A 24,616-nucleotide genomic window follows, 5' to 3' on the forward strand; every position below is an offset into this window, starting at 1 on the left:
CTGATATCTTCACTTTAAGAAGAACTGAATTTCTTGTGTTTCCATCAAACTTACTGCACTATTTAAAATTAAATTAAACACTGCACAAAATTTTAAAGAGTTTGCAAAGGTGAAATCACCGTGTAAACTTTGTATATGCTTTCTTTTACCTCATACAATGCAGTGAATGACATGTAGGTAAGATATCAAGCTTTCATTTAAAACTGAGAGCATAACGATATCTCATTTCATTCTCAAGTTACTCGATTTTACACAAAAAGGATTGCTACACCGGATGCACCCATTCGTGAACATGATAGCATGCAATGAGGCAAATATGTTTCCAGAATGAGATTTTCACTCTGCAGTGGAGTGTGCGCTGATATGAAACTTCCTGACAGATTAAAACTGTGTGCCGGACTGTATGACAAATACTCAAACTCCTGTAATCACTGAAATATGGAAGAAGCCCTTATGCGGCAGTGAGAGGTTTGCAGATCAGGATGCATGCAGACCTCCACAGCACTGTAGGAAAAACCTAACTGTTGCACCTGGGTAACAGCATTACAGAACATGTATACACGCCGATAGCAGTGAGAGGGTTAAGCAACAAATGGAATGTTGCAGGAATATGAATACAGTCTTCTAATGACTCAGTTACTAAAAAAACTTATTACATTAAAAAGACAAGATAAACAGTTGTCCAAGCTGTAAAAAGGTGTAACACACATCATTATAAATCAGTAAAAAAACTCTTCACATATCAAGAATGTACCAGTGATCAAATTGTTGGTAACACTTGATATTCTCAGATTACATGAGTGGCAGAGGCTCTTACATAGTTGCACTCTATTTTACACTGACTTTGAGGAGATTATCTACTCAAAGCATTTTATGTCTTAATAAAATCTGATTGTTATTTATGCTACACTTTTAATTTCCATACTCGGCACAGTTTCTGTCAGCATCTGGGACGTGTCTTAGCATTGCATACAACATAAACACAACTTAGGTAAAGTGTTAGATATTTTATGCACTTCTGGCAACTATGATGATAAAATTTGCAGGGTGATACAATAAATGAAAATAAGGAAAGTCAACCTCTCTCTCACTTGGTGAGTGACATACAACCTATCTACCATTTGAGAAAACTTGCTAGATCTTAGCTGGTCATTCAAGGCTGACATTTTTTGTATATTTTGCGACTTATAATCTGGAATTATACTTTGTCTGCAACACTAGACAGACAATCAAATTCAACATGACATAAAAACTGCCCATCTATTTACCTGATTTTTAATTGAGGCCAACAACAGAATGATGATGAAGTCAGAATTAAACACTTCCATTTAATTACTTTTAAAACACAATAATCTGTATATTGGCTAGTTTGACATAGCCAAGACACTTTAATGTATGGCATCAATTAATAGTAAGCATACATTAGAATTTGGAACTGTGCTATACTAAGAGGATTACATGAATACTAATCTGCCCATTAACTTCACTAACATTTTTTTAATCATCATGGATTCAGCACATCAAACAACAATTAAATATTTTGTTGACAACAAATATATGACACTGAAATACTATAAAAATATAGATCACGAGCAAAGAAACAACTGAATATAGTCTTATCCTACTTCTGAATAGAAAGTCAACAGCAGAAGACTGTAGATGGAAATACAGTGTTTTCCTTCATTGTAACTCCGTCATTACAGATATGCATTTCTAGATGGCCTGCCTATTCACTTCTCTGGAAAATTTGAGAGAATGCAGTGTGTGTATTAGAAGATAAATCACAAGCACATCCCAATGAAATTTGTTATTTATCATCAATCATTAATATTCTTCAGACTGAATTGATCAAAATGTAAATCAGAGCTGACCCTCACTTGAGTCAATTAATGAAACTAATGATGGGAGTTTTCTCAACTGTCTATCAGCATTTCAAACAGAACTGTTATTAGAGTAAATGGAAGGAGAATCAACACACTTATAACAAACTACATTAACTATATATTGGGTACAAAACACAACTACACTCACTGCACTGAACACATTAGTGGAAGATTTTACTGATGAGGGAAAGAATCACAAACAACATAATTTCTTAATTCAGAACAACAGTTGATACTTCATTTAATTTTGTTTGTGAACAATTTTGAAATTTTCATGCAACTGTTTAACATTTAACGACAGGTGACGAGTAGTGTAGCATCATAAAACGTACAGCACCAAATCAGTTAGAAAACAAAAAAGAAAGAGGGAAACACTTATCTTTAAAAGAAGCGTTCAAACCTTGTAGCTTCTCTCTTTCATTACTTTTTTGTATGTCTCTTCTGACATAACATTTTAATGTTGTTTTCCTTCTCATTGGTTTCAGCAAATTTCATTGACTTTTTTCTTCTATTGAAAACACTAGATGATAGGGTCTAGCTCCGAGTGTGATTATGTCTTCAGCAAAGTCATTATCAAATAATATAATTTAATTCAAACTTTTTTTGGATCAGCTATCTTTGTATTCAATTGAATTTTGCTTGTAATACACACATTGCTGTATTTCATAGACTGTAATGGACATCCTATTCAGTTTAAGAACTTTATATTTTTCCTCCAACCTCACAACAGAAGTCCTCTCATTCTGGGGTCTGAGTAACCTGCCCTCTCTCTTAGTTATCCTGAACATTTCCTTCTCTATGACCCAACGAAGAAACTATTGGTTCTAAAAGTCTGTGTAGTGTACATGTGTGTCTGTAAGCATTAATTAAATTTCCGCTCCTGAAGATAATTACTGGCCAGAAAATACACCTCAATTTTAGGATTTGTATAACATTTGCTGTGTACGGTCACCTGGGAAACACTGGCAATATTTTCATGTAGACCAGAATAACATACAACTGAAGCATTTGACTCCAAATTGTTAGGTAAATATTTTTATTACAAAAATCTAAATTTTGATTGGATTTACAACCTTTTTACTGATCTTTATTCAAAAGTCTTAGCAGTTTAAATGTCACATTTTAAACTAGCATTTCTTAGTCATGAAAACGTTTTGACATTTGCAACTAAAAGGCACAGATGAAATAGAGGTTAATACATTTGGCAAGATGGAGGCACAGTAATTAAAAAGAAGAAAAACAAGGAAGTAACAAAGTAATCATAATTCTAGAATAGCTAGAATGTAACATTTTTTAAATGCCAGTATAGTAAAAAAGAAAATTATTCAAACCTCTCCTAAAGTGACTTCGCATGCCATTAAGAAGTGGATATTACTATGTGTCATGGTACACAGGCTTTAGTAGATCTCCAGAAACGAATTGTTGTAAGCAGTTGTGGTGTAAATGGCTAAACAGATGAGCTGTTACTGATTCTGTAGCTAGATATTTTGTCCCTCCTTTTTTATAATGTACAGGGACATGGCAAAAAGAGATTTTTATAAGAGATTACTGAAATACAGACAATTATTGCAGGAGATCAAAATGAACCCCAATGTGACTGGAAAAAATTTCTCTTTTATATTGTTTGGCATCCATGTGCAGCTTTGCAGCTACTCCACTTAACATTTTTTTCTTTAATTATTTCAAAACTGCATCTATTAGTAGTTCATGCAAATTTCTGCTCCCGAATAATACATATGGGTACCCATTTCACAGTGCTTAGCACATCTTAATACCTTCCTGTGGAGTTCATAACATATATTGATTCAATTATTCGCAACCCTACACATTCCCTGGAAGAACATACATATATGACATGCAGAACAACCAGTCTACAAACACTTTTGGTAAATTTCTGATTAGTTGTCATACTGGCAAAAAGATTACCAGTTACAGAAAATATTGTATTACTGTATTTTAATAAGTGGAACATAATTTTCAATAAAAGTATATAAAAGTGTCTTTATGTATAACTTTCTGTACAATAACATTTTCACTGAAATATATATGCACTATGATGCCTATGACAAGACTGTGTTTTCCTTTAATTAAATGCATATCAAACTAACATTAATTTCAGGTACCAGAGAAAGCTTAAAGTGCAGGCACGAAGCATACATCACATAAAACAACAAAGTATTTTGGCAGTAGGAATCTGCTTCTTTTCATAAATCACATTATAAATGCAACTTTGGAATCACTTTCATTGAACTGAAACTTTTACACTACATTATTTTTTTGTTATAAATAATATAAATTGTGATGTATTTATATCAATAATTAAAGGATTAGCAAAAAAATTACAAAATGTCTAAAAACATCTGTAACATTTAAATATACAAATATAAAAGCTAGACTATCCCTTCATTATCATTTACTGGGTAGAATATAAAAATCATATTACAAACAACACATCATAAAATTGTTCATCCATTACTCAACAATATAAGTTTAAGTACCAACATTCAGTACCACAACACACATTTACAATATACACTATGGAAAGCTTTAACTTCACAATGCCTCAACTACATATGAAAAATGACAGAATTCAATTCCACCATAAACATAAAATCTCTTTACTGACCAACTGACAACTTGAAAAGCAATACCAAATTGCTTTTTCATGTAAAAACCTAGCTGCTACATGTTTTTCATAAACTTTCACTATTTCAGTAGCAAAATATATTTCAGATCTGTTCCTCTTCTTGCAATGAAGATATGAAATTCTGAAATATGTTAATAAATATAAATATATTGGCAATAATAGATATGTGACCACAAAAAGTTTACTGCCTCTGTTCTTTAGAATACAACTTTATACAAAATAGCCATGAGAATATAGATCTTTGTTGAAAACCTTCACATTCTACAACATTAGAAGCAGTTTTATACATTTACATAAAACTATTAGTAATCTGAAGTAAATATGAAATCGAATGTGATTATACTTCCTCAGAGTAAAACATACAAAAAGGAACTTATAATGAAATTCACAGTGCTGGCTTCTCTTGACATAAGCCACTTATCTTTTTGATAAATTAACTGCTTAAAGCCAGTAAAGTTACAACAGCATTTTTATGCACTTTACCTTATTAAGAAAAAATAATAAATAACTTGCAACTCAAACAACAAGATTGTTCCATTGGCCTTCACGATGTCTAATACCATTTTCACCAGATCCTCCTTTTCTCTCAGCTTCCAAGAATTCCCCTGAACTGACTTGACTCAAGCGAGCACGAGCTCTCATTGCCTCCTGTTTAATGATGATTTCATTTGTCAAATATGCTTCACGTCTTATTTCATCCCGCAGTTTCCGAGACATGTCAGGTATACACCACTCCACTGCAGCCATCACAACTCCCACAACATTCTGAAAGTGAAATTTTCAGTGAGGATTTTTTAAGACAAACATTTCTTGAGGTACACATAATCTGTAATTACACTTAGAATTAAATCAAAATACTGCCTCGAAGGTGCATAAGATGGATATTTAATGATTTAAGTTTGGAGAGAGAAAAAAATCAAACTACTGTATAAGCTGCAACATTTTCTTAAATTTTGCATTTACACAATCCTTGGAACTTCATACATTTCAGCACTGACTAATGCTTTTACTATATGCTAATATGACCACAAAAACATTTAACAGCAATTTCCTTCTGCGAAAAATAATAATTTTCATTGAACATAGACCACCAGTACCACAATCAATAAAATTCTCCTACATGTGTGACCTTATTATGAAGTAAATAAAACTAACAATGTTTTGACTACTGTTGCATGCAGCTTTCATCAGGTAACAAAATTCACCATACACCAAGCTGCCGGAAAAGTGAATTGAAATGTATGATACCTTATGTAACATTTAAAACTATTAGATCATTATTTCAGTCACATTACATGTCTGAACAACAGAATACAAAGGGATTCTCACTTTCATATTGCTAACTTTCTTGCAGCTATGTACAAGAATCCACTTAAAATGTGATACATATGCAGAAGGTAACACACTTGATGAATTACATGTTTCTTACAAATACAAGTTGCAGTTATTACCACAAAATAATATTTAATAATTTTTACTAAGCACTTCAAGCTAATCCAAAGCTTGATATTTAAAAATTATAAATTACAGTACCTGAAAAACAACTATAAATGCCAGTCTTGCTGCCAGAACATGCCAGTAAATGGGTGGCCGCTTATATGGATGAGGGTCCCAAGGAGGATTGCGATATTCTAAGTACCTAGAAAGAGTTACACACATAAGAAATTGCATACAACTTTATAGCACAGTGTAAAATATTTTAGCACACTTACCTGCACATTGTGACATTTTCTGGATGGCGGGGTGCATAGTGTGATGGAAAATCTGATGTATTGAAATATGCTAGTGAATGATTCAGGAAACCCTCATCTGTATGGTTCGGGTTGACCACTGACATATACACTAAACGTGGAATGAAATTTGAGGAAAATGCAATAATAAATGCCTGAAAAAAGAAGGTGACAATGAAGCAATGAATGTTGTCTTACAATACCATTTTTTCCCTATAACTTACACTTTTGGATAAATTACTTACATTTGTCACAACAGCTAGTCTTCCAATTATATCAAGTATGCGAAACCATACTCCTATATCTTTAACTCTGTGAGGCACAGGACGCCTATAAAATTTGAGGAACTTCTTTGCATCCAGTCTCATTTCAAGCACATTATTGAGAAGCGCAAAGAATGGAGCCAGTGGAAAGGCCGCGACAAATATTGTAACAAATCCATACTGTAAAACTAGGAAAATTCAAATTACATTAAACTTGCACTTTTAATTAATAAAATAGAAACAAACATAGCTCACAATGTTCTTTAAATATGTACTTACCCATTTCCAGATATTCCGGGAAAAGTCCTCTCGGGCCCCAGTCCAAAAGCCTATAATCTTGAGCCCAGCGAGTGCTGCTCACAGCTTTTGCATCATCTTCTTTTCCAAGTCCAGTTAGCAGTTTGAAAGTGTTGTACCATTTCTGTAGCAGCCTACACATAAAATGATAAACTACAAGATAAGGATGGGAGAATTTTTAAATCAAAATAACCGACTAAATTAACGAGATTGTAGTTGGGAAACCAATGTACATACCACATTTCTCATTAATCTATTATTATTCAGGTTGCACTTTTCAATCCACTGATTACAACAGTACAGTTAGTTTCACTGGAAACTATGTCAATGAATAGTATCTAATAATGGAAATTGTTACTACAGCATGCAATTGTAAAAGTAGTATCAGCTAATTAGCAGATTTGAGAGTAGTGGCACCACTCATTAGAAACCCACCATTTCATTGTTTTCAGTAGTCTTTCAGTGCGCTGAAAACTAATGAATCTATCTGTAGCTAAGTTCAAACACACAAATTTGCTTTTCTCGTTGAGCCAGTATGCCTTTATGTTTGAGGATTTGAGTTTATAATTTTGTTGCGCTAAATTTTTCTGAACCAGATACCATCCTTCATTAATCAATTAAGCCCTCAAATTAAAGAACTGAGTAAATTATTATAATTTCAAATATAGCAACTTTACTCAAACAGGTAATCGACCACAGAGGCATACAGTGTGCTAATCAAACAGTACTGAGAGTGTTCATAATTTGCCAGTTAACTATCTTTTAGCTAAACCAAATCATTACTGGAACTAACAGGTCATGTACATTATTTAAGTCTCACCCTGAAGTTTTACAGGCTATAATATAATACTCAAAATTATGAAACAACATTATGACAATCTTTAAGTACTGCTCCCCACCCAAAAATCTTCAGTATGCAACTGACACTCAACATATTAAGATCTATGCATACCAAGTCCACGCCTCAGAGCTGAGAGCATATGAGTAACATCTCCATAAAACCTCACAGCTAACATCTGACAAGATAAGATCCATGTACAACGTTCCTACATCAGTCTCACACTCAATTCATGTCTATTGATAGTCTGCACACTGCTATCATCAAACTACCATCTTGATGAAAGTGCAGTTACAATTATGATCACACTGATCACATTAACAGTTTTGGGGGTAATTACATTAATGAAAATAAGTGACTCCCTGGGTACAGTTATGTTTATAACTAACTGCATATAGTTAAGTGTTTCACAAAATTTTGTATTGTCAATGACAGGACACGTTAGGGCAACAGATAACGGAAGTGAATTTAAAACTCATACAAGACTAGTTTCCATGGTCGTGTCCACTTTGTTTGCGTATTGAGACAGCTGAACTCGTAAGTACCGTGAACTCAAAAGAAGAAATTATTAAATTGCTTCAAAGTGACATTGAAGCGCTGAAGGCAGAAATTTTAGCATTGAAACAAGAAAATTCTGAACTGGTAATTGAAAGAAAATCCTGCGTGTGTAGAAATCAACCCATTACTGAACAAAGTGGCAAACATCCACATTTGTGCAATACGGTGAATAATACCACAGAGAACTCTGTCAGTGAAACAAGTGATAAGTATAAATGGAAAATAGTTTCCTATAATAAGAAGGACAAACGTACAAGTGCAACGAACAAAGAAGATGACAAAAACGATTTTCTGTTAATAGGTGATTCTATATTAAAAAATGTTATTGTGCCGGACTGCAAGGTCGATGTTCGACCTGGAATCCGATCGCATCAACTCAACAAACATTTTAAGAGTGTATTGTCCACGAAAAGAAACACGGGCGAAACTGGTAACAAAACTTTAAGTACCGACGATTACAGAGGTGCCTTAATCCATGTGGGCACAAACTCCATCCGCAGTAACAGTGAGGAAGAAATCATGAATGAAACACGGAATCTGATTAGATCGGTGAAAACTGTATACCCAACGTCCAGGCTGGTAATTAGTGGAATTATTCATCGAAGATCGGTAAGTGATACTTACATCAACAGGATAAATACCGGCATTAGGGAACAGTGCAACAGACTCGGTGCAGTATTCATTGACCCAAGCAAATTCTTAAACTGCAAGTGTCTGGGAAAAGACGGCCTGCACTTGAATAGATTAGGCTCTGTGAACCTTAGTAAAATGTTCATAGACGTGTGTAAAGTCCTAAGAAGCAAGGGAAACTAATTCATTGTGATGGGGGTGACAAAGAAAAAATTCAAACTGAAAATAAAAAGTTTAGGTACCAAACAAATGATGCACGTGAAATAACTAAAAGCAAAAATGATCTATTGATGCACTGGAATATAAATGGCTTAGGGGCAGAACTACCAAATCGTAAATTCTCAAAAATCGACGAACTAAAAATTTTGCTTTCCGAATCCGTAAATATTAAAATAATCTGCCTAAATGAACACTGGTTAACAGAAGATAGTATAAAAGTACTAAATAGTATTAATAATTTTAAGGTAGCTGCTAGCTTTTGTAGAATAAGCAAATCTCGTGGAGGCTCCTGCATTCTTGTCAATTCTTCCATAAGTTATACAGTAAGAGATAGTTTTAATTATTTAAATGAAGAGAGTGTGTTTGAAAGTTGCTCTGTAGAACTAAGTGATCTGAATACACTGGTTATAGCAATCTACAGAATTCCTGGATGTGCAGTAACAAAAGTGTTTTTAACCAAATTCGAATGCCTCCTGGAAAAACTCCGGAAAGAAAGTAAGAAAAAAGTTGTTATAGCAGCAGACTCCAACTTACATGTCTTAGTTGAAATCAATGATTCCACAAAATTTCGTGACTTAATTCAGAAATCTGGTTTCAAGCTAAATTTTTCTGAAGGCACTAGGGAAAACAGCAGATCAGTGACCTGCATTGATAATATTATTACTAACTACAAATTTGACAGTGGAAATAAGCACAAATACTGCTTAGACTTGGGTATTTCAGATCACTCAGCTCTGTTTATTGAGCTCCCAAAAGCAAATAACCTAAAGCATCCAGAAGTGTGTATAAAAAGGGATCTCAGTAAAAGTAAAATGGATTTATTCCGCAGTAAATTAAGTATAATAAGCTGGCCTGTAGACTACAATAGTTCAAGATCGATAAACTGTGACAAATTCGTAAGTTGTTTCTTAGAGGTATTTAATGAATCATTTCCTCGTAGATATAAGCAAAAGAAAGTTAATGGTAAACTCAAATGGATTACAACAGGAATAAAAATCTCTAGTGCCAGAAAGAGAGAGCTCCACAACGAGTTAAAATCAAACAGAAATCCAGATTTTATTATTTATGTCAAACAGTATAAAGTTGTATTTAGGAAAGTTGTAGCGGCAGCTAAAAAAATGGCAAATAATAAATTCATACGAGAACACAGAAATAAGACAAAAGCAGTGTGGTCAGTTGTTCAGTCTGAACTAGGAGCCAAAGTAAAAATCCATGAGATTTTGAAAATTAGACATGAGAATGAAATTATAGTAAACCCTGTTCAGATGTCAAGTTGTTTCAGTGAATTCTTCCTAAATGTAGTAAGATCAGATGTGGATATGACATTCTATCTGGGCATCACAAATTTGGAAAACAGCAAGAACACATCTTTTAAACAATTTGAAAAAATAACCCAAAGGAATGTGGAAAAGGAAATATTGTCTCTAAAAAACAAAACCTCACATGGGTGGGATGAAATAACAACATCTGTAATCAAGTATGTGTACAATATTATTTCCCAACCACTGTCAACTATTATAAATCAATCTTATGAACAGGGATGCTTTCCAGAGGTATTGAAATATGGTGAGATCAAACCTCTAATCAAGAAAGGATCGACAGAAGATATGGGGAATTACCGCCCTCTCTCTCTCTTGCCGGTCTTCTCTAAAGTGTTTGAAAAGATTGCAGCAAAACAAATTAATAACTTTCTTACTGTAAATGATATAATTTTTAAAAACCAGTTCGGATTCCAACAGGGTAAAAGCACTGTGAATGCTATAAATGAGTTGATCCAAAAAATATGCTCCACGTTAGATAAAGGTAGAAAGGTCACAGGTATATTCTGTGATCTGACTAAAGCTTTTGATTCAGTGAACCATGCATTACTCCTCCACAAATTACAGGTGTCTGGAATCAGAGACACTGCTTTAAATGGTTTAGCTCTTACCTGTCAGGTAGGAAACAAAGAGTAATTTTAACTTCAAATGGAACCAATTATTCATCAGACTGGAAAACAGTTCCCCTAGGAGTCCCACAAGGTTCGATATTGGGTCCCTATCTGTTTCTTTTTTACGTAAATGACCTACCACTTGCTATTGATGTTCATTCAGTCTTATTTGCTGATGATACATCAGTTCTAATTGAAAATGAGGTGTCTGAAAATATTCCAGAAAAAGCCAAAAATACTTTAGAAAAACTTGAATCTTGGTTCTATCAAAATGGACTAAAACTAAATGTAACTAAAACCAAAATGATGCAATTTGAAGCTAAATCAGTAGAAAGGAGTGAAATAAAGATAACTTGCAATGATCAGGATATCACAGAAGCAAACCACGTGAAGTTCTTAGGCCTAAATCTTGACAAAAATTTAAATTGGAAGGTACACATAGATTACTTAGCAAAAAAACTGAACAACTTAGCATTTGCAATGTGTATTTTGTCAGGTGCCACAAACATGGATACCAGAAAGATAGTTTATCACTGCTACTTTGAGTCAGTTATTCGTTATGGCATAATCTTCTGGGGAAATTCAGCAAATGTCACTAGGCTCCTTGTATTACAAAAGAAAGTAATTAGAAACGTGTGTTGCAAAAAAACGGGAATCCTGTCGACCACTGTTAAAAAATTTAAAAGTACTATCTATCCCCTCACTTTACATATATGAGATGGTGGTGTTCCTATATAGAAATCAACATACACTAGACAATTTCCGTTTTGACCACAACTACAGCACTCACCACAGAGGCCCAAATGCCAGAGTATATGGGGTTAAAAATTTTCAATAAAATAAAAGGCAGTAATATATTTAAAATGGAGATTGGTTCACTGAAAAGATTGCTCTTTACTCTCCTGGTGGAAAAGTGTTATTATTCTGTTGATGAATTCATTGAGGACAGCTTCACAATCTGAACACAGGGATTGTAATACATTTATTATTTTATGTACATGTGTAGCTGTAACTTAGAAATATAAAATATAATGTAAACTTTTGTATTTCTCTTAAAAAAGTGAAAAAAGTTTCTTTTGTAAACCTTGACATGTCTCTTGTACATCAAATCAAATGATTTGAAATTTGTATGTAATGAGATGAATAAACCACATACCACAATTATAATAAACTGAGATTTGAAATATGATTTCATTAACTGTAACTAAATAGTGAACTTCTGCTAGTGGACTATTACGGCCACATGTTGCAAGGGAATTCAGTGAACTGTAAAGTAATGTTACATACATGTGTACCAGGGGGCCTCACAAGCTGGGCTGTGTGGGAGAGGAGGCATGGGGAGTGTGTGTGTGTGTGTGTGTGTGTGTGTGTGTGTGTGTGTGGGGGGGGGTTGCCCCTAGTGAGAATGAATTTACTTAATGAATATGAAAAAGCAAATTTACTTAATGAATATGAAAAAGTAGCTGTAGCCATAGTATACCGATTTTTAAGACTAAAAGTCATGAAAATGACATAAAAATTACATATTATTAGATAAATATTATATAATCATATATAATACAGGGGTTGGACACCTTTCCACGGGACACTGCCTTATCGTAGACACCTTTGGTGTCGGGCGGGAGGCTTTGCATGCTTTCATAAGGTCGAGAGACGTACCAGTGGAAGCGTAGCTACTGGCACGGTCACCCAAGCCAGAGTGGTCTCGACTGAGGAGCCAGACAAGTGTGTCCCACATGATAGAGTAGGGGGACTCTATAGGCTAGGTCATCAACCCCTCTATTATTGCAAATAATTCAACGAGGAATGCCGGACTGCCACGAAGAAGACAAACTGTGCTAGGAAACAGGAATATGGATTTACCAGTGCTTAAATTCGGAACACTGAAATTGTGTACACTGTTGCAAACAGGAGCAATGAATAGTGTCGCAGAAGAGGTGCTAAGGCATGGAATGGGAGTTGTTGCACTGCTGGAAATCAGGTGGAAGGTAAGAGCAGAGGAGAGATTTATAAGCAGAAATTTTCCCTGTACTATTCAGAAAAAGACGAACACAAGGGGAGTATGGAGTTGGGTTTATAGTCTCCAAGGATATGCATAGACCTGTTATTGGTTTCACACCACATAATGAAAGAATACGTCCTCTGTATATGAAGGGCAAATTTCACGATGTGACCTTTGTGAATGTATATGCAGCAACAGATGAACCAGATGAAGATACTGTGGACAACATCTATGATCAACTAAGGATGTTTGTGATGGAATACCCAGATATAATTCCAAAATAGTTCTTGGTTACTATAATGCAAAATTGGGAAAGGAAGAAGCATTCAGAAGTGTGTTTGGTAAGGAAAGTCTGCATGAGGAAACTAATAATAATGGTTTGAGGGTTTCCCAGTTTGCTTCTGAAAACAAGTTGAAAGCTGTAAGTACCTGTTTTCCAAGGAAAAATATCAACAAAGAGACATGGAAAATGCCAGGAACAAATGAAGCAAACCAAACAGACCATATATTGATATCAAACAGGTGAGCATGTGATATGGAAAATGTGCGCACTTACCGAGGAGCTAATTCTGATTCTGACCATTACCTAGTAGGAGCCAAAATGAGACAGGAACTTGCCCTGGCTGCCAAAGGAAGTTGTGCCACAGTAAAGAAATGGAATACAGAACAACTGAAAGATAGGTCTACTGTCCAGGAGCACCAGAACAGATTGAGACAGGAATTACAAATGAAAGATGGTGGAGATGATATAGACAAAGAATGGAATTCTATTAAAGATGCCATTAGGACAACAGCAGATGAAATACTGAGGGAAACAAGGAGACTCAGGAATGAAGACTAGTTATGATGATGAATGGTGACAGGCAGTGGAACAGAAAAAGGAAGCATGGCTGAAAAGCTTGCAGCGGAATACTAGATCAAATCAGGCATTACAGGCAGCAAGGGTATGCAGTAGGAAATAGGGGAAGCCATGAAGAGAAAGATACAGGAGATGGAAGAGCACTACGAAAGGAATGAAAGCAAAAAATTCCACAAGAAAATTAAAGAAGGAACTCAAGAATATAGATTGAAAAAAACTTGTAAGGGCAAAGAGGGAAATTTGCTGATGTTCTGGATAGATGGAGAGAATACTTAAAGGGAATTTTGGAGGGCAGTCCTACCAGGAATGAGCAGCCACTCTGTTATACCACAGATCCAGACCAACATTAGAGGAAGTACAGAAGGTGGAGTATTGTCCACAAACTTATTAAGTTGCTATGGAATCAGGAAAGACTCCCAGAAGAATGGATCTTAGGTGTAATTCAACCAATACACAAGAAAGGAGACAAGACCTGCTGTTCAAATTACCGAGCAATTACCCAGCTGAATGTAACCTATAGGATCTTACCTACAATAGGTTAGCACCATACACAGAAGAGATTCTGGGGTAGTATCAGTGTGGATTTCGGCCTAACAGGTCAAGAACAGACCAGATATCTGTGTTGAGGCAAATAAAAGAAAAGGCATATGAGTGTACCATTGAGCTTCATAACCCCTATGTAGACTTCAAGCAGGCCTTTGACAGTCTTGATAGAGCACAAATGCTAAATGATTTGCTGCTGCTTGGTATACCATCGAAGTATGTCTCACTTATTCAAGCAACATTGGCTGGTTCTAAGGCTGCTGTGCAAGTAGATGGAGAACTAAGCAATTGGTTTAGCATTAGTGAAGAAGTCAGACAAGGGGACACACACTCTACAATGCTTTTTAATCTGACTCGAAGCAGCCGTGTGGAAGCTACAGATATCTGGTTACGAAGGCACAAAATTGATTCAGACATGCACATATGCTGATGATGTAGCAATTATTAGTAGAAGAAGGGTATCACTAGAGAGGACAATATGCAAGCTGAAAGAAGCCAGAGAAGCTAGAGGCATTTCTATGAATTAAACAAAGACTAAGTACACGCATTTTACCAGGAAGGAAAATAGTAACTTGGATAGACTAGCAGCAGATGGTTTCAATTTTGAACATGCACAAAACCTTTACTATTTGGGCTCTAATATTAACAGCACAAATTACATGTCATCTGAAATAAAACTGCGCATCCTAAGTGGTAATGCTTCCACACATTTAAGAAATTGTTGGCCTCTAGATTATTAAATAGGCACATGAAGCTGCAACTATATGAGATCATGATCAGGCCAGTTGTAATCAACAGATGCGAAACATGGATGCTAACAAGTGTTGATGAGCAGAAGCTCAGGATATCTGAACATAGAGTGCTGCGCAAGGTCTAAGGGGCAATTCAGGATATTAATGGTTTCTGGAGATCTAGGACAAATACTGAGCTTGGCCTCCTCATAGAAGGAGCTGACATTGTAAGAACTATAAAAATTAGAATAATAGCCTGGCTTGGACATGTCTTCAGGATGGATACTGGAAGAACAACTAAAAAGATTTCAGAATGGAGGCCAACTGGAAGAAGACAGACGAAGGCCACAAAAATGGTGGATAGATGATGTGGAAGAAGATAAATCTCTCAGAGTCTGAGGATGGCAGAGAACCATGCTGGAGAGGGCAGAATGGAGGAAACTTGTTGATGAAGTTAAAACTCACACAGGATTGTAATGCTGTGAGAAGAAGAAGATGGATTGGACAAAAATATTGAAACACTATGAGAAATGCAAGCTTGAATTTAAATGCAGATGCAAGCCTTACGAATGGCGTCAGTGCAATATCCTCAATAAGATGCAAGTGTCAACTATGATTGGAACACTATTCTGTATAATTGTGAGTGCATTATATTGGAGCTAAGTGAATTCAGATGTGGGCAAATTGGTGGTGCAGTTATGGTGGTTGCCTCCATAATGAAAGAAGCCAAAGTTTTTGGTGTTTTGAGAGTCACCATATCAAAGATTTGTATCACAAAGAGGGAAAGTGGAAAATCATCATCCGCTAAGTCACAATGTGTCAAGTGGTTGTGACAGACTGTCACTGAAGAGAACACAGATGAAAAATAAGAGAATTACAGCCGCAAAAGTCTCTGCAGAATGAAATGTTGCACTCTTAAACTCTCTCAGAACCAAACAACACAAAGGGAGCTACATAAGAAGAGAACTGCAATGCGAGTTAGAATTCCCAAACCAAACATCAGTGATGTACGTGCCTGTAACTGGAAAATGTGGTGCTGAAACCATAAGACATGAACTATGGAACAATCTAAGAAACTCATTTGGTCAGATGAGTCTCGTTGCACACTGTTTCCAATTTCTGGCCAAGTTTATGTGCCAAGAATGAAATGTGCTGGGGATCTGATAATGATTTAGCAGCCATATTGTGGGATTCCATGGCCCCTGGATTACTCTGCAACGTCGCCATATTTCCAAGGATTATGTGATCAGTTTGGTAGATCAGGTCCATCCATTGGTAGAATGTTTGTTCCCCAATGGGGATGCTGTGTTTAAAGATGACAGAGCTCCTATATTCAGAGCTTGCATGGTCAAGGACTAGTTTTGCGATCATGGTGCTGAATTGTTGCATCTCCCATGGCCACTGTAGTCACCAGATCACAATATTATTGACCCTTTCTGGTCTACTTTGGAAAGGAGGTTGCATGATTGCTGTCCACCTCTATCATTCTTACCTAAACCTGCCACTATTTTGAATGAAAAATGTTACAAGATTCTCTTGAAAACAATACAGCATGTGTATTTATCGACAGCGAGAGGAGTGGAAGCTTTTTTGAATGCCAGTACATAGATTTGCTACGGCATATTATACATCGTAATTTGTTGTGATTTTAGCGTTTCCATAGTTTGGTCCACTGCCAGTATATATAAAGTGAGTAATGAAAAACTGTATACGAGTTTGATCTAAAGTTTGAAGAAAGGATAATTAATGTAAAGTCACTATGGTTTTCTTTAAGAAATCTAGTTCTTCAAAGATACATGACAATTGCTGTGTGACCAGCTCAGAGCTATTGGAGTGTACGGCAGTCAGCATGCAGAGATACTCAGAAATGAGGGCTTGATTGCTGTCACGCAACAGAGTTAGAAAATCTTTCAATGCCAGCTGAAAAAAATGGAGCATCAAAATGTTTGTGTGGGGTGAAAACAAAACTCCCTAGAAATTACACAATAGATTTCTGTCCAAATATTCATAGTGAAACAAAGAGTGGGGAGGGGCAAATGGTGTATTAAAATTGACCAACTTGAGGTCTAAGTTTGCAGAAAAAGACAAATACCAATTGATATGTAAATACATTACATTCCATACTTTCTAAATAATACTTGAAAATAAGGAAAGTCAAAATTTTTGTGAAATGATGTAAGAAACAACATGGAGTAGAGGAGCATTTGACATGCCACTGAATGACGCTCAAAATCACATGCAGCAAATGAGTTGCCAATTGAGAATTTTAAGTCCACTGTTTAACTTAGACTCTTATAATTTTAAAGAATACAAGAGGATATTTTTTGGTAGACTGTGCAGACCATGTTGTCTGCTCTTGTGTGACCTTGACATCTCTCTCATCATGTACACCCAATGGCGCATAAAAAGTTCCAACAGTTTTTCAGTCTCAAATATTTTTCAATAGAGAATCCATAAATATCTGGAAAGAGACTGTGTGTGGCCAAGAAGTACTGTCTCTCTTATAAGTGATGTCAACACCACTGTTTTCATTTACTCATTCTCCTGATAAAAAAGTGCATCTAAAAAAATATAATTAAGCTAGAACCATAAATTAGTGAGCAGTTCCCTTCGAACATGGGAAGAGTTGATTGAAGTTCATAAGCGGCTGGAAATTGCCCTGATTACTGTCAAACAATTAGCAGCTGCTGTGAATCAGTGCGTTGGAAGAGCTGCTGAGAGTCTTGTTCCTGTGATACCTGTAAGTACTAACCTCTCCCATGTACCCTGTCTCCTCTGCAGAAAGTACAGGATCTGTCATTACCCATCCACCTGACTGCGAGTGGCATGTTAATGGTAGATCTAGATGTCCTGTATAGAGTGGACAGGGGCAAGGGAGCACTCAGGGTGTAGTACTGATCCCCCAGTCAACAAGTTTGAGGTGCTATCTTCCACTGAAACAGAAACTGAGCCAGTGGGACTCACTTCCCCTGTTTTGGGGAAACTTGTTTTGTCCAGTCTCAGGAGGTGGCAAATGCAACAGGGTAGGGGTCTATTAATTGTTGGTAGTTCAAATGTATGGCAAATGATGGTACCCCTTAGGGAAATGGCAACAAAGGACAGGAAAGGACACCAGTTGCACTCAGTGTGTCTGCCTGGGGTCCTCATTCAACATGTTGAAGGGGCTATTCCAGCAGCTACTGAGGGAACAGGGTGCAATCATCAGGAGATTGTGGTGCACTTTCAAACATTTAATGTCTGTTACCTGGACTCTGACACCACTCTTGAATCATCCCAGTGACTGGAAGAGAAGGTTGAGAAGAGCAACCTTGTGCATGGAGTTTCAACAAAGTTCACAATTTGCAGCTCTATCCCCAGCACTGAACATGGCCCTTTGGTTCTGAGGAGAGTGGAAGGTTCTGTGACATGTGGATTGTATGTAAGGCCATAGTATTTAAAAGCTGAAGAGCAGAAGATTTCACATTCTACATAATCCTCCAGACAAATATCCTATAATACTCTTCAATTTCTAAGATTGTAAGTTAAATATTGAACTTTAAATTCTCATTAGCTGTACATTCTTTCAACCATCATTCAAAGGCATGTGAAATATTTCTCTAAGCTATTTGATTTCTTCTTTAGGCAAATCCTTTTAAAAACACTTGAATGTTCTCTTTTTCAATTTTTTTATCCTTCAGTTTCAACAATTAACCTAAAAATTAGCACACTAATACCGATATTCCACAAATTAACATTACATTGGTACAATGTCGATAATTTGGTTTCCAGACTCATATCTGATCCAAGTTGTTACAAATGTATGAATACATTCTTGAGCAACATTGCTGTGTTTTTCCTAGAGGAATGGGAAAAAGTGAAATCTGGGCTTTTAGAAATAGGTTTTACTACAATTATGCTGTTACCTTGTTTATGTTTATAATTTTGATCAGTTATTAAATTGCACTGTGAAACTAATAGGAGAAAATGATGAGCACATAACAGTGTCTTCATAATTTATAAATCAAACTTTTGGGGGAAAGGTTTTGCCCCTACTGTTACGAAAACCTGTGAGTGCCCCTGACAAAAGAATAGACTGTGTGTAAAGCTACCACTGAGTGGTTTTTATGACATCGAGAAGTAAGGGTGTGTTATTTGGATGTATAATGAAACTGTTTTGGATGAAAATTAGCTGGGCAGTTTTTGATAAATTTAGCAGTAGAATAACACACAAACTACTTCCAATTGATAGAAACTGATCATCTCTCTAGTGAAAATATTTTATTTGAAAGAATGTAGAATCATGAAAAATTTGAAAAAGTGTGTTGTGTTCATCATTGAACATCACCAACGAAAGCTATTTCAGATTATGAGGCTTCAATTGTGCACATGCCATCAATGAATTTCAATTTATAACCCAGAAACTAAAGTTGCTAGATCAAGAGTAAGTAGTGGAGGGAAACCATCTCCTACAATTTGAGGTTTTGTAATATTCTTTAAAAATAATCAGAAACAAAATAAAACATTTATTGGACTTTAATTTCTAAGACAGATTCATTTGCAGCTGGTTGTAATATGGTACACTAAGGGGGGAGGGGGGGGGGGTGTAGTTTAAGGACATTCTCACAAATCAAAATATTTGAGTTACAACATCTCTCAATGTCTCCTGTATTAGCTGTGACTGTTGCCAGTTCATGAATAGGCTTCCAACTAGTGGGAATATACTTTTCTCTATGTTACCATTAGAAATATTAGCTTGTTTCACCTATTCACTACAGTAAATTAGTTTAAATACCCAATTACAGTGTAAGTTTGTAATTCTAAAACATAATCTAATGCCATGATTAATTGTAGATACAAAATAATATATTAAAGTACATATGACGTCAGATGTCAATATCATTTATGGCTTGAAAATGAAGTAGTTAACTGGGAATAAGTTAATCGTTAATGCTATTTGATGAACAAATCCTATTTACGATATTCTGCTGTCAGTATGATACTCACGGTATGACCATTTCCAGTATGCTATTCATTGCTTGCTTTCCAACCATTATAATAGCTAGCTGTATACACAATTCCATAAGACAACCACCTGGACTGCACTGCAATTAAGAGATGTTTAAAATAAAAAAAATAAAAACTACAACAAATCATAATTTGAAATGCATAAAAAAGATTGAATACAATATGTCATTCCAGTTTCATATTCTGTAGATTTGTTTTATTTTGTGTGGATGATACAAGATTGTAATCTCAATTTCCCCCCACTAAACTCCTTATCATGCCAACATGGCTGTTGCTGGTGATAATGGATCATGAGAGCTGGGAGAGGTAGTACCTTTCACTGATTAGGTATATCTCCTTAGACACTGATTCTTAATCATCCCAGGGGCAAATGAAGCACAGTACACACTTACAGTGTGTCAGCCTTGCCTTGCCAAGATTATTGTGAAGCATGGAGAGCCACGGCCTGTTTGAGGTAGTTGTGCCAAACAAAGCACCATAGATCTAGAGCAAGAAACCATGATGATACATTCCCAGTCACAAGGTGACAGTAATTATTCATAGGAGATGAATGGCTGAAGGGTAGTCAACCATAAACAATGCCTTGAACATACCTGGCAACATCTAATTGTAAATGGCCTTACTACAGTGGCATGAAAGTACGCAGCAGTCAGAAATTTAGTCCTTGACCGCTCACAGGTCTCCGATGGTGGAAACTAAAAAGTTACACCCCCTCCCACAATCATCTCACGTGGTCAGCATCAAGAGTATGCAGGCAGCCACAGCACATCATACAATGGAGGAAGCTTCACAAGGCTCTTGACTGACTTACACCCCAGTGGAATTTCTGAGAACGCATAGAAAATGAACAAACAACAACTGCCATGAGCGAAGAATTACTATAAGTTTATTTTATAGTTACCAGTAGAGGAAAATAATTGGATAAAGGCAGCAGTTATTTTCAGTTCAAGAATTCCCTGCTGGAGGACAATCAGCTGAGAACCATTATAATAACTGATACGATTCCCAGAGCTAGAAAAAATGCCACTACATGGAAAATGCTATGAACACTGCAATCAGTGTAAGGAACAGGGAATAAAGAAATGAATACATTGGACCAAATAACTATGCCTGAATCTTATCAAACAGATCTGGGGTCTTAGTGAAGACTTGCATTATGAAACTACTACAGCAATTACTGTATGCAATTGAAGAAACAGATGTAATAAGAAAGATAATATATCTACTTTAAAAAAATAACTTGAGAAAACTATGAATTTACAAGGAGGCAGAATGGTTTATCTTCGGTAGGTGAAATTCTGAGCACTATTGAATGAGACACACACTTTCTGATCAAAAATATCCTGACACTTGTTGATAGACATTAATAAAGGGTGTGTCCATCCTTCACCTTTATGACAGCTTGAACTCCACTGGGGCGCACTCGGCAAGGTGTCCGAACGTCTGTGGCAGAATGACAGCCCATTCTTCCTGAAGAGCTGAAACCACAGAAGGTAGTGATGATGACTGTGGGGTCTGAAGTAAAGCTGAGTCATCCCAAAGATGTTCCACTGGGTTTATGTCGAGACTCTGGAAAGGCCAGCCCATTTCATGTTATTGCCCATGAACCATTGCCTTCCAGATGCTAATTTATGACAGGGTACATCATCATGCTGATACAATCATCATCTATGAATTTCTTGTGCTGATCGCCGTACACAATACTGTATTCCACATTTAGTATTTTCCAATAAGGGAACCACAACCTAACCACATAAAGCCCCCAATACCACTTCACCACCTTCTACTTCTCTGTTGGCATCACACATGATGGCATGTAATGTTATCTAGGCATTCATCAAACCCAAAATCTTTTGTCAGATTGTCACAGGGTACAGCCTGATTGAAAACTCCAAACCATTTTTTTCCAGACATCCATGGTCCAGTGGCATCGTTCTTTACTCCACCTCAACTGTTGATTAGCACTGACTACAGAAATGTGTGGCTTATGTGGAGCTGCTCAACCACTGTACCCAGTTCATTTAACTTGCTACAAACAGTCATTGTATTATCTGGGCTGCTGGTAGTATTTTGGAACTCACAGAAATTCCTTCCACTGATTTCATGCAAAGTTTTACAAGCACCCCCTGTGGTGCTTGACATCCCTATCCGGAAGAACATGAAGTCTGCCTGGTCTTGGATTAGCTGTGGTTGTTTCTTTGTGTTTGTGTTTCCATTTCACAAACACATCACCAACCATCAACTTGGACAACTTTAGAAGGGTTGAAATGTCCTGAATGGATTTGTTACTCAGGTGACATCCAATGACCTAGTATACATTTGAAGTCGCTGAGCTCTCCAGACTAACCCATTTTAGTGTTATCACTTCTCTGCTGACAATCTGACATAATACACCCTATCTTCTTTATTACTGGCTGGTCCACCTCTCAAGACATCTATTAGTCAATTCCACATTACATGGGGTATCTCCAGGTACTTTCGATCAGAGAGGGTAGACCTGTTATCTCCTTTGTCCAGAGTCTGAGTGACCTACCCTTCTTGATAACCTCCCCAAATAATCCCGCTTTCCTCCCTGAGAAAGTTCCCTAAGCTATTGTATATTTTTGTACTTTTGTGCATGTCTGTCAGTAGTACACACAATTCCACCTCCTGAAGATTAGATTAGATTAGTTTTTCGTTCCATAGATCCGTGCTGAGGAGATCCTCATGGATGTGGAAGATGTCAATTTTTTTTTTTTTTTTTTTTTTTTTTTTTTTTTTTTTTTGAAAGCTGATGTAACAATACTACTAATAGTATGAATATATACAATACATCATTTTTTTCTATTTAAAAAAAAATTGTCAATGGAGCAGAAGGAGTTGGCCACTAGTAAGTCTTTCAGGCTCCTTTTAAACTGATCTTTATTTGTAACTAAATTTTTTATGTTTGCTGGCAAATTATTGAAGATGAGTGTTCCTGAGTAGTGGACCCCTTTTTTAACTAAAGTAAGTACTTTTAAGTCCTTGTGCAGATCATTTTTGTACCTGGTATTGTATGTATGAACTGAGCTGTTTGTTGGAAAAAGAGACATATTATTTAGAACAAATTTCATTAAGGAGTAAATATACTGAGAGGCAGTAGTTAGTATACCCTGTTCTTTGAAGAGGTTTCTACAGGACGTCCGTGAATTTACTCCACAAATAATATGTATTACATGCTTTTGGACTCTGAAAACTTTTGTTTGACCTGAAGAGTTACCCCAAAATATTATACCATATGACATTATGGAATGAAAGTAGGCAAAGTATACAAGCTTTTTCATTTTTTTGTCGCCAATGTCTGCTAACACTCGAATTGCAAATACAGATTTGTTAAGGTGTTTCTGCAGTTCTGTGGCGTGCTCCTCCCAACTGAATTTATTATCAAGTTATAATCCCAGGAATTTAAGACTGTCAACCTCTTCTATCTGCTCTTCTTCATACTTTATGCATAAGCTGGGTGGAAACCTCTTACAGGTTCTCTGAATTGCATATAGTGAGTCTTTTCGAAGTTTGATGTCAGTGAGTTGGCTTTAAACCATTAAAAAAAAATGTCGTGTGACTAGGGCCTCCCGTCGGGTAGACTGTTCGCCGGGTGCAAGTCTTTCGATTTGACACCACTTCGGCGACTTGCCCGTGGATGGGGATGAAATGATGATGATAAGACAACACAACACCCAGTCCCTGAGCGGAGAAAAATCTCCGACCCAGCCAGGAACCGAACCCGGGCTCTTAGAATTGACATTCTGTCGCATTGATCACTCAGCTGCCAGGGGCGGACTTTAAACCATTTATTAATATCCATGAAACTATCATTAGCAAATCTTTCTAGAACAACACTCGACACACTATTTATTGCAATACTTGTGTCATCTGCAAACAAAGCAAACTCTGCTTCTGGCAGTGTAACTGATGAGAGATCATTAATGTACACAAGAAAAAGCAATGGCCCTAAGATGGATCCTTGTGGGACACAACATGTAATTTCTTCCCATTCTGAAGATGACTGATGACTTAATTCACTAGCCCCTTGCACTGACACCCTTTGTTTCCTGTTAGCGAGGTATGACTTGAACCATTTTGCAGCACTGCCCGTGACACCATAGAATTCCAATTTACTTAGAAGGATGTTGTGGTTCACATAATCAAATGCCTTTGACAAATCACAGAAAATACCTGCTGCCTGTAATTTGTTATTTAGTGAATTAAGTACATTTTCACTGTAGATGTGAATAGCCTTCTTGATACCAGAACCTTTAGAAATCCAAACTGTGTTCTTGATAATATGTTATTTGTGGTCAGATGGTTGAGAAGCTGCCTGTACATTACTTTTTCTAAAATTTTTGAGAATGCTGGCAAAAGTGAAATCAGTCTGTAGTTTGATGGTATACCCTTTCTTGAATAGAGGCTTAACATCTGCATATTTTAGGCAGTCAGAAAATGTCCCAGTTATAATTGACTTGT

General features: G+C 36.3%; 1 protein-coding gene across 3 annotated transcripts in view; it reads right to left on the bottom strand.

Annotated features, from left to right (window-relative positions):
• Positions 1-292: 292 nt before the first annotated feature.
• LOC126092590 (anoctamin-1-like) overlaps positions 293-24,616 on the bottom strand; it is a 266,356-nt gene continuing 242,032 nt past the window's right edge. For all 3 annotated transcript variants that reach the window (XM_049908280.1, XM_049908281.1, XM_049908282.1), the window contains 6 exons: positions 20,114-20,211; positions 6,803-6,954; positions 6,506-6,711; positions 6,243-6,415; positions 6,064-6,169; positions 293-5,295 (listed from right to left, as the gene is read on the bottom strand). In XM_049908280.1, coding sequence (XP_049764237.1) covers positions 5,047-5,295; positions 6,064-6,169; positions 6,243-6,415; positions 6,506-6,711; positions 6,803-6,954; positions 20,114-20,211 — 984 coding nt within the window. In that variant the 3' untranslated portion in view covers positions 293-5,046. The remainder of the gene's footprint in view (positions 5,296-6,063; positions 6,170-6,242; positions 6,416-6,505; positions 6,712-6,802; positions 6,955-20,113; positions 20,212-24,616) is intronic.

The sequence above is a fragment of the Schistocerca cancellata genome, chromosome 7 (genome assembly GCF_023864275.1).
Source record: "Schistocerca cancellata isolate TAMUIC-IGC-003103 chromosome 7, iqSchCanc2.1, whole genome shotgun sequence".
Classification (NCBI taxonomy): domain Eukaryota; kingdom Metazoa; phylum Arthropoda; class Insecta; order Orthoptera; family Acrididae; genus Schistocerca; species Schistocerca cancellata.